The sequence below is a fragment of the Anas platyrhynchos genome, chromosome 10 (assembly GCF_047663525.1).
Source record: "Anas platyrhynchos isolate ZD024472 breed Pekin duck chromosome 10, IASCAAS_PekinDuck_T2T, whole genome shotgun sequence".
Lineage (NCBI taxonomy): Eukaryota > Metazoa > Chordata > Aves > Anseriformes > Anatidae > Anas > Anas platyrhynchos.
Window position 1 is genome coordinate 17,709,584 of NC_092596.1, and position 12,648 is coordinate 17,722,231.

A 12,648-nucleotide genomic window follows, 5' to 3' on the forward strand; every position below is an offset into this window, starting at 1 on the left:
CAAACAAAACTTTCTCTAATCCCTTTTAATAACAGCAATAGAGATTAGTTTGGAAGATATAAAACGTGTTCAGGCATGCATGTGATTCACCAAGTTGTCCTTTTTCCTCTCTACTCCTCACAGATTAGAGTAATCAATCCCCAGTGACCAAGGGAGGGCTTCCTGTCTGTTTTTGTGGGTTTTATTCTTTTTAAAATTTTATTTATTTCACACTTCAGGATCATTAGTTTGGATCCGAGGCACCACAATTTGATTCCATACTTTCATATGTATTTATAATGGAAAATAAAAAAAAAAAAAAGCTAAACCAGAATATCAGCACTTCATTCAATTCACTGTCAAATCCTTCCATTATAGGTTATAATTGGATTCCTTTGAACAACAACTTATTCATTTATAAAGATCTTATCAGCATTTAAGTGAGAGCAAAAATTCATGTTTACTTACTGATGTGTATAGGTATCCTTCACTGTTCATTGCCAGATACAACTTTGTTTGAACCCCCTGAATCGCCACCACTCGTAAACCCACAGGTATGAGGTTAAACAAAGCTAGGAGAGAAAGCATATGGAAAGCAAAATTAATCCTTTAAAGTATGCAGTTTAGATAGAGAATTAAGCCATAATTACTAGAACCAAATAAAACACGTCCATTCATGCATATATTAATTTCTGCGAGCGCTATGAAACAATACTGCTACTTTGTCTTATATAGACATTTCTACCGATAGCTCAGAAATTATCTACAGAGGATGATCAGCATATTTGCCCCCTTCTGAAGATAATAAACTGGAGGTACTGAGAGATGAAATAACTCATCTGCCTCATGAGCAGAAGTCAGATTCTGCTGGAATTGAACAGAATTTAATGTCATTTATTTTTTACTGGTAATAAATGTGGGGGGAAAAAAGAAAAAAATACCCCCAACATTTTTCAAGATTATCTCTTTATTTTTCTTTTTCAAATTAAGATAAAATTCTGTAAATGTTTTTTGAACAAAAAGGAGCAGCAAGATGAAACTCAGAAAAGTTAAAACCCTTCATTAACATCTTAAAACACCTTGGTTTAGTTTAGTCTTTTTGAGAGAAGAATGGTTTTGAATAAACAGGGTCAAATAACCTCAAAATTCAATGAAATGACAGCATATTCTTTAGATCAAGCCCTAAATCTGTCTCTTCAAAGTTGAGATGCTCTGAGTGTTCTGCTTACATTTATGGTTGTATACATACTAATAGCGGCAATATTTATAAGCAGAGAAACCCTTTTTTTTTTTTTTTTTTTTTTTTTTTTTTTAAGAGATACTGGTTTGTAAAGTGGCAAATTATTAAAATAAGCAAAGCTCTGCCAAGGCTTAGATTCTTAACTATGTTAAAAGTGAACACAAGTAATAATGAGTTGAATGTTGTGTTCTGTGTTTCATATGGTAGTCACAGCATTGAGCCTGCCGGAGTTCAAGCAATGTTTGGACAGCGCTCTCAGATATAGGGTCTGATTTCTGTGTGGTCCTGTGCAGACCCAAGAGTTGGACTCAATGATCTTTGTGGGTCCCTTCCAACTCGTAATATTCTATGACATGCAGGATTAAAATAAAAAGGAGGAGTTAACAAAATTTTCAAGGGCTGTTATAATAACCCAAAACATCTTCCAGACTGCTGCGTAAGTGCAGAGTTAGGGTGAAGCAATGCCAAACTGGCTCTTATTTCCAGTGGTCTATTCTTTGGCTATAGAACTCCAGCCTGCTTCAGGCTGAACTTTGGTATTTAAGGGCACTATCTGAAGCCAATTTAAAACTGAATTATGAATTTGAAATATTTTTATTATTTTCCAAAAGAATTATGACCCTTTATAAATACCTTTTTCAGCCTGGCAACCCTGATAATCATCATATTTAATTACAAGAAAATTCATAGCCTGCCAGCGTTTAGTACAGATCCTTAATTCTGGGTGTGGGTTTGTGAAAAACGTATCAAACCAGGAAAGCACAAATATATTCACGTCCTACCTCAATAAAGGCATAGCTAGAAATGCCCTGGGGATGAAGAGCTAATTTCTGGTGAAAACACCCTCTGCTCAGTCAACCAGTTGGACCTCCCTGTGCTGCCCTGGGTTTATCTGAGAATTTCAGCCCCACGGAGCAGTGAAGATGAGGTGCCATGGTGAATAAGGGGTACCATGGGCTCCTGGAGGACAGAGCCTGTCTGGCTGTCCTGGCACACGACAAACTACGGTTGCTGTGCTGTGAGCTCAGGGCACTTTTGAGCACTGAATTTCCTGCTCTCTGCTTTTTCTACAATGGTTGTATATAGCAGACCAGGTGGAAATATGCAGAACTAATAAATGCAGGAGATCTTAAAGTCACGTATATGTTTTTCTTTCCCCTTCATATACACAAATGTACATGCAGACACACACAGGCACACAGCCCCTACTCACACTCGCCTGCAAGCACAAAATCAGCAGAAATGGCTTTCTCTTCACTAAAACAAAATCTCTTAGCTATGTGCAGTTTTTAGCAAACAAAATGTAGACTTTCACTAAGGAAAATGCTCAGCTATGGATTTCTCATTCTTTCTATCAAATGCTTGAATTTATCTGTGGGAGAAAATATTCTATCTGACTCAGAGAACACTCCCTAGGAGAGCCCAGTTTTGCAGTTCAACCGTCAACAAGCAGCATCTGATCTCCATTTATGCAGGAGAGCAAAATTTAAAGCTCAGTATCCAAGCAGAACCTGGAGATCTCTTTTGAAAGATGCTCTTTTAAACGGTGTTTTTTTGAGTAGGACAAGCAAGGGTGTAAGTATGGGCTACGCTGCAAATGGTGCTACCAACCTGCCAGTTGATCAGCTGAGGACAGGGCAAAGCCTAGGTCAGTCAAGAAGATAGAGCTTGCAGCCACAAGGCACCAAGACAGGCTTTACTGAGCAATTCTTGGCTGTGCTGTACTTGGCAAAGTGAGCAGAGACAGGATGCTGAGCGAAGGCTAGGGGACTTGCTGCGCCGGATGCTCAGCTGCTCTCCTCCGCAGCTGAGAATGTTTTCCTGCCATAAATGTACGTGCTCTATTTTGAGGCAAGGCGAGGGGTGGGCACACTCAGAAGCTGGTGTAGATGCTGGTGGGATTGGCAGCTGCTAGAGCACAGACTATAGGAATTTGCAAAAAAAGGCTGCTGGGGGAGTAACACAGTCTCTGCATTCTGGCCAAGAGCAGAGCCGCGCAGCATCCTTCTCCATGAGCACCTACTGCCACCGACAACAGGCATGGGAGTCTATTGCATTTCTAGTAGTTGACCCTCACGGGGGTGGATATAACAGAAAGAGGGGCAACAAAGCCATGGGAAAATAAATTGGTTGCTACTATGATCAGTTTGCATTAGCATGAAACAATGCAGTTATTTGCATCCTAGCCTCTTCTTATTACATTTGCACTGTGCAAAATAAGGATGTAATATCCATCGTAATGAAAAATGTGGCAATGCCTAAGAGAGAGATGATCTTTGTTACAGCCATTGTGCAATACAAGCTGACATAGAATTTGAGCTGCAAAATAGAGGCAGTGGGTCACAGCTGGATTTATTAACATATACATTGCTGTGACATCTGCGTCGTCCTTGGCTTGGCCACCTGGACTTTCACATACCTTCAGCAGGGTATTGCTTCCTATGTTTCCCTGTTATACAAGTCCTCAAATCTCTTTGTCTTGCCAAAACTGGGAAATAAATTCTGCCTTGATTTAAAACCTTACCTTATTTAACACGTTAAATGAGGCAGAATCTGGTTCTCAGCCAGGAAATCCCTTCCACGAGGCACTTCCTCAAATTACATGGACTCTTGGCTAAAAATGACAACTGGTGAGCTCTATAGCTCCTTGTCCCTATGTTTCACTTCTTGCCTAAACTGTGCTCCAAAATCTGAGCTTTCTTTTAAACTCCTTGCAGTTGTGGATGCGACCTTGTTTTTGTGAACCATGTGTGAAACAGTGGGTTTGCAGAGATCAAAATAATTGCTTGCAAGTCAGGAGCCAAAGGGCATCCTCAGGCAAACTTCCCAATAGCTCTCAGAAGCAAATGATGGCGAAGGTGGAATCCTGTGCCCAGGCTGTCAGGAGCCTGAAACAGGGGACACAAGCTCTCCCCATCCCTGAAATGAATGCAGGAGGCAAACGCTGACATTGAAACAAGGAGACCAAGCAGACTATCACTTTAGTTTGCTCCAAAAGCTGCAGTTGCAGAGCCCCAATGCTGTGCAGCCACTTTGCTGGTCACAGATGAATTTAAGGATGTTCCCCCTGTTAAGGGGAATTTTAATTATCTCACTACAATGCAAAGCAAATGGTCATTGAGCAAATGTTTGGTGAAGATGAAAAAAGAGAACAGCAATGACATCCTTTAGGGACGTAAAGAAGAGAATGAAGCAGAGTAGGGGTCCTCTACGATGTGGAAGGGGACAACTTCTGTGGCTCTCCTGTGGTGCACAGAGATGGGGCAAAGGAGAGATCTCTCTCCAGAAATCAGAAGAAATAATTTTAGAGGGCCTGATCCACCTAATATTCACTTGAGCAAGGATTTAGTGGAAGCCCATTATGTGGTCTCTGATACCCAGCAAAAATCAGTCTCTCTTGAAAATGTCATTGAAAAAAACGTTGCTATTAGAATAAGTTTAGGACTACAGGACATTCAGGTCTACACATTTATCTTACAAAGAGGAATATATGCAAAAGCATGTGTTTTTTAATGACAAAAACTCTCCTATGTTTGAACAGTTGGATATCACAGCCCAGCTGCCACCATTTCTGGGCACCATTATGTTCAAGCATACAGCATTTTGGAAGGCTGATGTCCAGAAACTAGAGTTTGATATGATTTGCTTTGTAATCTGTCAAGTTATGGTAAATCTAAGGACACAATGAAAATAAAAATATTAGAACTAGACACATCCATATGAATGTCAAAAGGACAGGTTGCCATAAATCTTATCTCATTTAGAGTGTTAGAATCCCTACAAGAGGAATTCTGAGTAAAATATTTGAATGAAAAATCCCTCCAAAAATAAGATAGAATTTCACATATTTGCTCTGGTACACTAAAAGTTTATAACAATATCATGCACTGAAGGAGAAGGTAAGGTTTGCCTATATTTTCTTCTTTTTATTTTTATTTTTAAAGATGTTTATCGAATTACCCTGAAATCCTGAACCATCTGTACTGATCAGTACTGATTTTTAAAATCATAAATATCAGATAATTCACTTGAAAGAAAAGCCGTATTTATGATCCACAAGGGCCATTCTTAGTGTAGATTTTGTGCCTACACAGAGGAGAACTCAGTAAAATGGCAGAATCTTCTCAGCACTGCACAGATCTGGTCTTTGTGCCACCTTCTTCATGAGTGAGGACCTGGAGCCAACCCTCAGGTGTCCCTACAGGCGCTATGCTTGCATTCTGCCCTAGGGCCAGCACCTTCAGTGGCTGCAGAGGAGACCTCCAGCAGTGTAAGAGGTTCCTTCTGTCACTCAGAAGTGAATACAGGGATGTAAAAGGATTAAAGAGGGCTTATGAAAAAGTGATTGGACAAGTAAGGTAAGGTACTTCCTACTGCATCCAGCACTTATTTGGCCATAGTCAAGTGCACTATAAAAATGAAATGATGCTTCTCCAACAAGTGCTTTTCATATTAAAAAGATATCATTTAAATCAGTACTTTTTAGTAATCAATGTTTGTAAAAAGGAAGGTCTGCCTGTTTATTCCCTGGTTTGTTGATCAAGTGGCCTGAAATACCTTCTCAAACACCTTTTCCTCCCAACTTCTTTTTCAAAATGGAAACTTAGTTTAAGCTAAACAGTAAAGATGTGTGAAACATTTAAACATTTTATTTAAATACATAAAATCTACTCCCTAGTCATCTTTTCCTGTTTTCTATTAATTGTTAAAATTGTTAAATAAATAGACAGAAATCCACAGTTCGTTTTTTTTTTTTTCCCCTCTCAGAAAAGCTGGGGGAAAACTGGTTGGAAGTTGAAGGTATAATTAAGTTTAGAAGGAGTAAAAAAAAATAATAATAGAGAAATGTGAACTTTAAAATGATGATGAACTCACATTATGTGAGATAACACAGCTCTGTTTGAATGAATGCCTGCTTCGGAGTGGAGATAGCATTATTCTATTTCAGGCACTCTGAGTAGGCGAGCAAATTTTCCCAGTTGAAAAAAAAATATCTAATAAAATCCAAAGGACAGCAATGAACTTCTCTAGATTACCATGGAGATAACATTTGCTTTGTTTGTCATATGTGTCATCATTACTTTCTCTAGTTCATTATTTCTATAAGTGATTTTTATTTGCATTTCTTTCAGACCCAGTAAGTCTGAAAGACTTCTGCGTTGTGAGCACAGCGTTAATGCTGCTTCCACTCACTCAGTCATTCTAGGACAACACGTTTTGATGGACCTATATGGGAAGAATGAGACACCACAATTCACAAACACACCAGTTATTCTCATGTCACTTACTATAACTACTGTCCTCCTCTTTTGTTCCATCAATTGTTCCATCTGCTTGCAACTGCAAGTGGTATCCTTGCCTGCTGTATAGCTTTGTTACTATACCTTTAAGCTGAGGCTCTGTAAAAAAAACAATAGTGAGATTAATGTGGGAAATCCTGATGTGCCATTCCAACCAAGCAGGAAGCTAAAAACAAATCTCCTGGTTTCTTCTCAAAGCTAAGATATCAAAAAAGATTGAAGACAAAATCAGGGCAACCAGCTTAGCAACACTTTTCATTAGGGTGAGATCAAATCCGTGCCTATAAAATAAATTGCCAAAATGATTAAATGCCACTTTCTATTGTAATGTAGGCACAACATTAAAATCTGCTTCCAGTGAATACAAATTCCAACAGTGTGCTGCTTGGCCTCAGGAGTTCAGCCCTATCTCATTTCAGATTAGAAATGAGTTGGCAAAGAGTGCATTCTGCTTTTTAAAAAGGTGTGATTTCTTAAATGGAGTAAAAAGAGGACTACTATGATAGCACTAATAAGAGCTGTAGTGACAGCTGAGAGCCTAAATATATAGCAGCAAACGTTTACCACAGGAACTGCTGCAGCTCTAATAAACAAACCCCCAGTCCTCGCTGCTCCAAAGAGTACAGAGCAAACAAAGTGATAAACTACTCAATGAACATATGGAAAATGGAGGGGAGAACCCTGAAATCCAGCAATGTGTGGAACTGCAAAATAAATATTACCATAAGGATTGAGGTAATTACCTCATCAGCTAGAAGAAGAAAGATCAAAACAACATATACTTTGAATAGATTATTTTTTTTTCATAACAATTCTCATATTCACAATTAGAAAGGAAAATATCTCAAATGGTTTCAGATCATTCTAGACCAAACCAGGATTTGCTGTCAAGATTTAAAACATCTAGGTAATGCATCAGGAGTAATTGGGGGGGGTGGGGAGAGAAAAAAAAAAAAAAAAAAGAAAAAAAGGTCTACTGCCACTGAATCCCAATGACATCTGCATTGTAGTCATTTCACACAATTATGCTTGTCAGGAGGCGATGCATTCTCTGCATCTCTGCAGCTCACTCCACAACAATTTACTTAATTCAGAGATTGGGAAGATATCACGTATCATTTCCAACTTCCAATGTCTGAATAAGACTCTTGTTTGTAATCACAGATATTAGGGAGCTCTGTTGCTGTTCTTCATTTTAATAGGAGATGAAGGGAAAGGCTTATAATAGTTTACAAAAGTATATTACTTCCTATTAGCCACCTTTAATAAGGGTACCGACAGATGCAGAATTCTTATTTACCAACTAATCTGACAAAAAATTAATGCAACCACAACTTTGCCTTCTTAACCATCCAAAAGCTGTAAAGCTTGCTTGTAAACTGCAAGCAAGGCACGTCTTCAGTGGCTGGTGAGAAAGGCAGACAGGTTAAGTGGCTAACGGCATCAATGTTTCAGCACAGCAAAGCGATAGCAACACTACCAGAGGGTTTTGCTCCTCCCATGTACAGAAAAAAACATAACACAACAAAACACAACACTCAGATCAGGGACTGAGCCTTCATGCCTGGTCTTTTGCACCTCTGACACAGAGAGGATCATGTCTGCAGGCAGCTGCATCTATGAGATTCCTAGAAAGGAACAGGGCGCTGAGGCAAAACTCTGGAAGGCATCAGCAAAAGCAAAAAGCTTCTTCTGCAATCAGCAAATAAAGCAAGGCACTGGCATTCTGCAAAGCAGGAAGACAAAAACAGAGCTTTAGGCTGCCAAGTTATTTAACATACAGCTAAAGAAGGTGTGTGTGTGGGGGAACTTCCCCTGCTAACATCTCCCCCACAAATAAATCACGTGTGTTTGTGTACGTATAGGCGTAACAGAGAGACAGACTACTGAACACACTGCTACTGCGTGGGTGCACACAGGTGTGCAAGTGAGGCAGAAAGCCATGGTGTGCGCTACCCAAATAAATCAGATGAACACAATCCGTGAGAGGACTAGCATATGGTACCCATGCCTATCGGATCATACAAGCCAGGAGTGACCTGTAAGTTCATTTTACCAGCCCTGAGACATTGGTCCCCCCTTCCCCACAATTGACACACCCCAGTTTGCATTAAATAAAAGAAAACAACCCCCCCAAACACATAACCCTTGCCAACCTGGTCGCCTTCTTCGCCTTTTCTTGGAGCCAAAGAGTTTGACCCTGGAAAACACATTCAACTTGTTCTTGTCGCAGCTTCCCTTGCTCTTGCTGGGGCTGTTGACACACTTACAGGCATTGGACTTCTCCCGCTCCCTGGCTTGTCTCTTCTGGCGGATCAGGGAGCTGGCGATGGCTGCAGCCATGGCCGCCACCGCCCCGGCGCCACCGGCGGGTCAGGCACGCAGGGTCTGCTGGCCGGCCACGGGTGCCACGGCCAGCATGCTGCTCGGCTGTCCCCAGTGCCGGGGCTGCTGCTGGGTGTCTTGGCCAATGCCACCCACCTCCAACCGGCTTGGAGCCTGGGAGGCACCAGTGCCTCAGGTCAGGATGCAACAGTTTAGGTCAAAACGGTTTTGTCAGGTGGGATTTTCCCCTTTTGATTTTCTGGTGCCTTTTTTATTTTTTTTAAATTTTATTCCTCCCAACTTCTGACAGAGGAAAGTTTGCAGGCAGAGGTGAGCGCTTCTATGGAGATCAAACAGGCGATTTGCAAGACATCCCTCTGAGCTTCTCCAGACGCGCTATTCACATGCGGACACGGCACATCCACTTGGTGCAAGATCATCGCATCTCTCCTAGCCCCAATTTCTCCAGTTAACTTTTCTCCCCACCCAACCCCTCCCCATTCAAATCCCAGCAAACACCTGTTAGACTCCAAGCAGGGTCTGTCCTGTTGCAGGGGGGTTTCTGGATCCTTTTTCCTCCTCTCTCTCAAAGAAGAGATCCGAAGCAAGTGGCAATGGAGACACCGGGAGGAGGTGCTGATGCCTGGAGCCTTGGCTGCTTGCTGCCGAATGCCTCGGGAAGCCTCTTCCCCTCCACTCCTTACAGGTGCCGCTGCCAGCGCAGCCTCCCCTCCACGGATGCTTTCGCCTTTTGCACTGCAACACTTGTCACCAGGCGGTAAACAGCCAGAGCTCCCCTGACAGCCCCGGTCGCCGGCAGCTCGGCGCTGATGCTGCAGCAGCCGTAGTCCTCAGGCAGCAGATGCACGCACTCGCGCACACCCCACGAGCTGTGCGCTGGCTACAGAAATGAGGCGACGCAGCAAGCAAGCCCCTTATCGCCACCCTCCCCTCCTCCTCCTCCTCCTCCTCCTCCTCTTCTCTCAGGCTCTTTGTGCGGGGAGGTGCAGCGGGGGCCCCGGAGCTGAGGGTGGGCTGCGGGAGCTAGCGCACCGCGGCTGCTGGCCCTGGCTGTCCCCAGGGGGCTGTGGGTACCTGGCGGTGACAGAGCCGCCTCCCGGGGAGGCGCAGACACCCAAACAAACGTGACCGTGATGAGCAAATAGCTGGCACCAGGTTTTCGACAGGGGAGGACACCTGGCTGGCACCTGGTTGGAAGCAGGGGGGCATCAGCCCCAGCTCCCCCCCCAGTCCTGCTAGGGAGGGTCCCCTCTGCCCCACTGGTTTACTGGGGTTCTTTGCTTCCCTCCTTTCCTCCCCCCTCACACCTCCTCCCAGCTCCAGTCCGCCAACAGGGACTCAGAGAGGGCAATTCCCTTGTCACTGCAACGTTCTCCCTTGTCCCTTTGTCCCCCTCACAGGGCTTCTGTATCCCCTGGGGGCTGTGGCACTGTGCGGGGACCTGGGCAGGGAGAAGCAGCAGTGCCTGGAGACTGGGAGCAGAGCCTGGTGACACACCTGGCCACCCCACCATGGTTAATGCCCTGCAGGGCAGACACCAGCCCCTGCACACATCTGTGCCCCAGGATGCAAGAAGCAGGAAGTCCTTGGGGTCTCCCTGCAACATCCCCCTCCCTGTTTTTCAGCATGCTTTCAATGGCTGGAGTCTAAAATAAAGGCAATTCAGGCTAGAAACAAAACAGAGGTTTGCAACCCAGATGGCAAGCAACACTTGAAACAATTAATTTCAACCTGAGGCAGAGGGGATTTGCAAACCCTTTTAGGGCTGAGGCAGGTTGGGATGTCCTGGGAGGGGGAGGCTGAGGACTGAATCCTTGCAGGATCTGAGCTCTGCAGAGCCACGATGGCAAAGGGCTTCCACCAGGCAAGCCCAAAGCTGCATCCTGTGTGTCCTCGCCCAAACCCAGCCCCCCCTGGGTCTAATCAAAAGCAGACTGATGCAGACAGGTCCGTGGGACAGTGTGAAATCTCAGGTGTGATTTCAGACTCAGAGAGACATCGCAGGAAACCTGCCCCTCCTGCCCCTTCTGTCTCTCCTCCACACACCCCTGGCAAAGCCACATGCTTCTCTCCTCCCTCTCCAGGCTCACACACTGTGGTCCCAGGCACCCACAGTGGAAAATGTGCCACCAAATATTAAAACGCTATTCACTATACCTTTACAAACATTACAGTCCTTCCCCTATTTAGAAACAGCTCGTGACAGTTGCCAATCTGTTTCCTCCAACTGGGAACTCCTGTCCAGTAAAACAAGTTGCATGGCCTGGTCTTACTAACAGAAATATCCATAACGCGCAAGTTTTAACACAATGTTGGATTGAATGTACATGTGCCATCACAGCCTGAGACCTTGACAGCTAACTCTGTGTATTGAATGTGGCAGCCCCACATCTGTGTCTGTAATGCCTCTCTTCTGCATGAGATACGTGTATACATATACACTGACATGCATAGGTATATTCATATCCTCACTTACCTTTACAAATGAGGCACTTTATAGTGTTCACATATTCAGATTAAATAAAAACTTTTAATTTTTTATTTGTATAAATAGTAGGGTAAAAACATCTAATTCACAAGCTCCACAACTACCCTCATCTGCCAGTCCACATAAGACATGTGAAATGCAACCCAAGAGACAGACAGTTGGATATTATTAGTAATAACTCATCCTACTCAGCTCACCGATATTGTACTGTGAATTTTGACATCTTTCCACTTTCAATACAGTCACAAGTGAAACTTGTTTTTCCTGAGACTCACCCATTACTTCATACATATTCTCAGTTTGGAAAACAGTGTTTGATCTTCAGATCAAAGTAAAGCTGCCTCATTGTGATCTGTCCTATAGGTCAGATGACATTTAATTTTCACAATGAATTTGTGAAACTCAGAACTCAGAATTTGGCTAACCTTGAAAATCCTGGGGAAAAGCAGTATATACAAGCAGCATTTAGGATATCTTTCTGCCAGCATTCCAGCCTGCATGCTTAAAATCCATAAAAAAATTCATTTGCACAAATGTTCCTTGACAGATAACTGAGAGGAGTAAAAATAGCATATATGCATAATCAGATTTAAGTTTCAAAAAACAGTGCTCTGTTGTGTTGTTGTTGTTTTTTTTTTTTTTTTTTTTTTCTTTTTTTCTTTTCCCCCATGTTCAACCTCTCCATCTATCGGTACTCCTACAAACATGTCTTCATTTACTATAAATGGCATATAAAAATGAAGATCTTGTTGGGAAAATGCCTTTGGTACAGGGCCAGTCTTTGGACTACTTTGGTTTTACAGATATGAAGAAGAAAAAAAAAAACAACAAACACAAAACAAACAAACAAACAAAAAAAAGAACACAACAGCAACCAAAGAACAGCTTTGTTTTCTTGGAATAGCAAGAGCTTCTCTCTCCTTACCACACTATAAAGGTAAAATAAGATTCCAAGCAATTTTTTGAATGTAGAACGCAACCAGGCACTCTCTGAGTTCTCTTCCTTTGTGTGTGATTATTGAAACTGGGCAGACTTAGAACTAAAAAGTAAATTGTCAGCCCCACTTCTGTCAGGAATTAAGTACCTTTTAAGAAGTCAGCATGGGACAGACCTGTTGTTACTCTTAGAGATGGGAGCAGGAGCTACCGAGAGGTGGGTCTCACCCAGCAGCTGCACTGTTTTGAAGTAGACAAAGACCTCACCCACTTTTGATTTATATTTTAAATCTCAAATAGATGTTGAATTTGTATGAAAATTTGATTATTATACAACTCTGATTATTAAAAGGTATCAG

At 42.6% G+C, this 12,648-nt stretch overlaps 1 protein-coding gene across 5 annotated transcripts in view; it reads right to left on the reverse strand.

The window, feature by feature from the left end:
* Nucleotides 1-12,648, reverse strand: part of FGF13 (fibroblast growth factor 13) — a 296,980-nt gene that overhangs the window by 50,883 nt on the left and 233,449 nt on the right. For 3 of the 5 annotated variants that reach the window (XM_072043132.1, XM_072043134.1, XM_027465297.3), the window contains 2 exons: nt 6,508-6,618; nt 448-551 (listed from right to left, as the gene is read on the reverse strand). In XM_072043132.1, coding sequence (XP_071899233.1) covers nt 448-551; nt 6,508-6,618 — 215 coding nt within the window. Of the gene's footprint in view, nt 1-447; nt 552-6,507; nt 6,619-8,675; nt 9,332-12,648 lie in introns of those variants that run through there. The other 2 variants (XM_005023765.6, XM_072043133.1) reach the window with 2 other exon arrangements.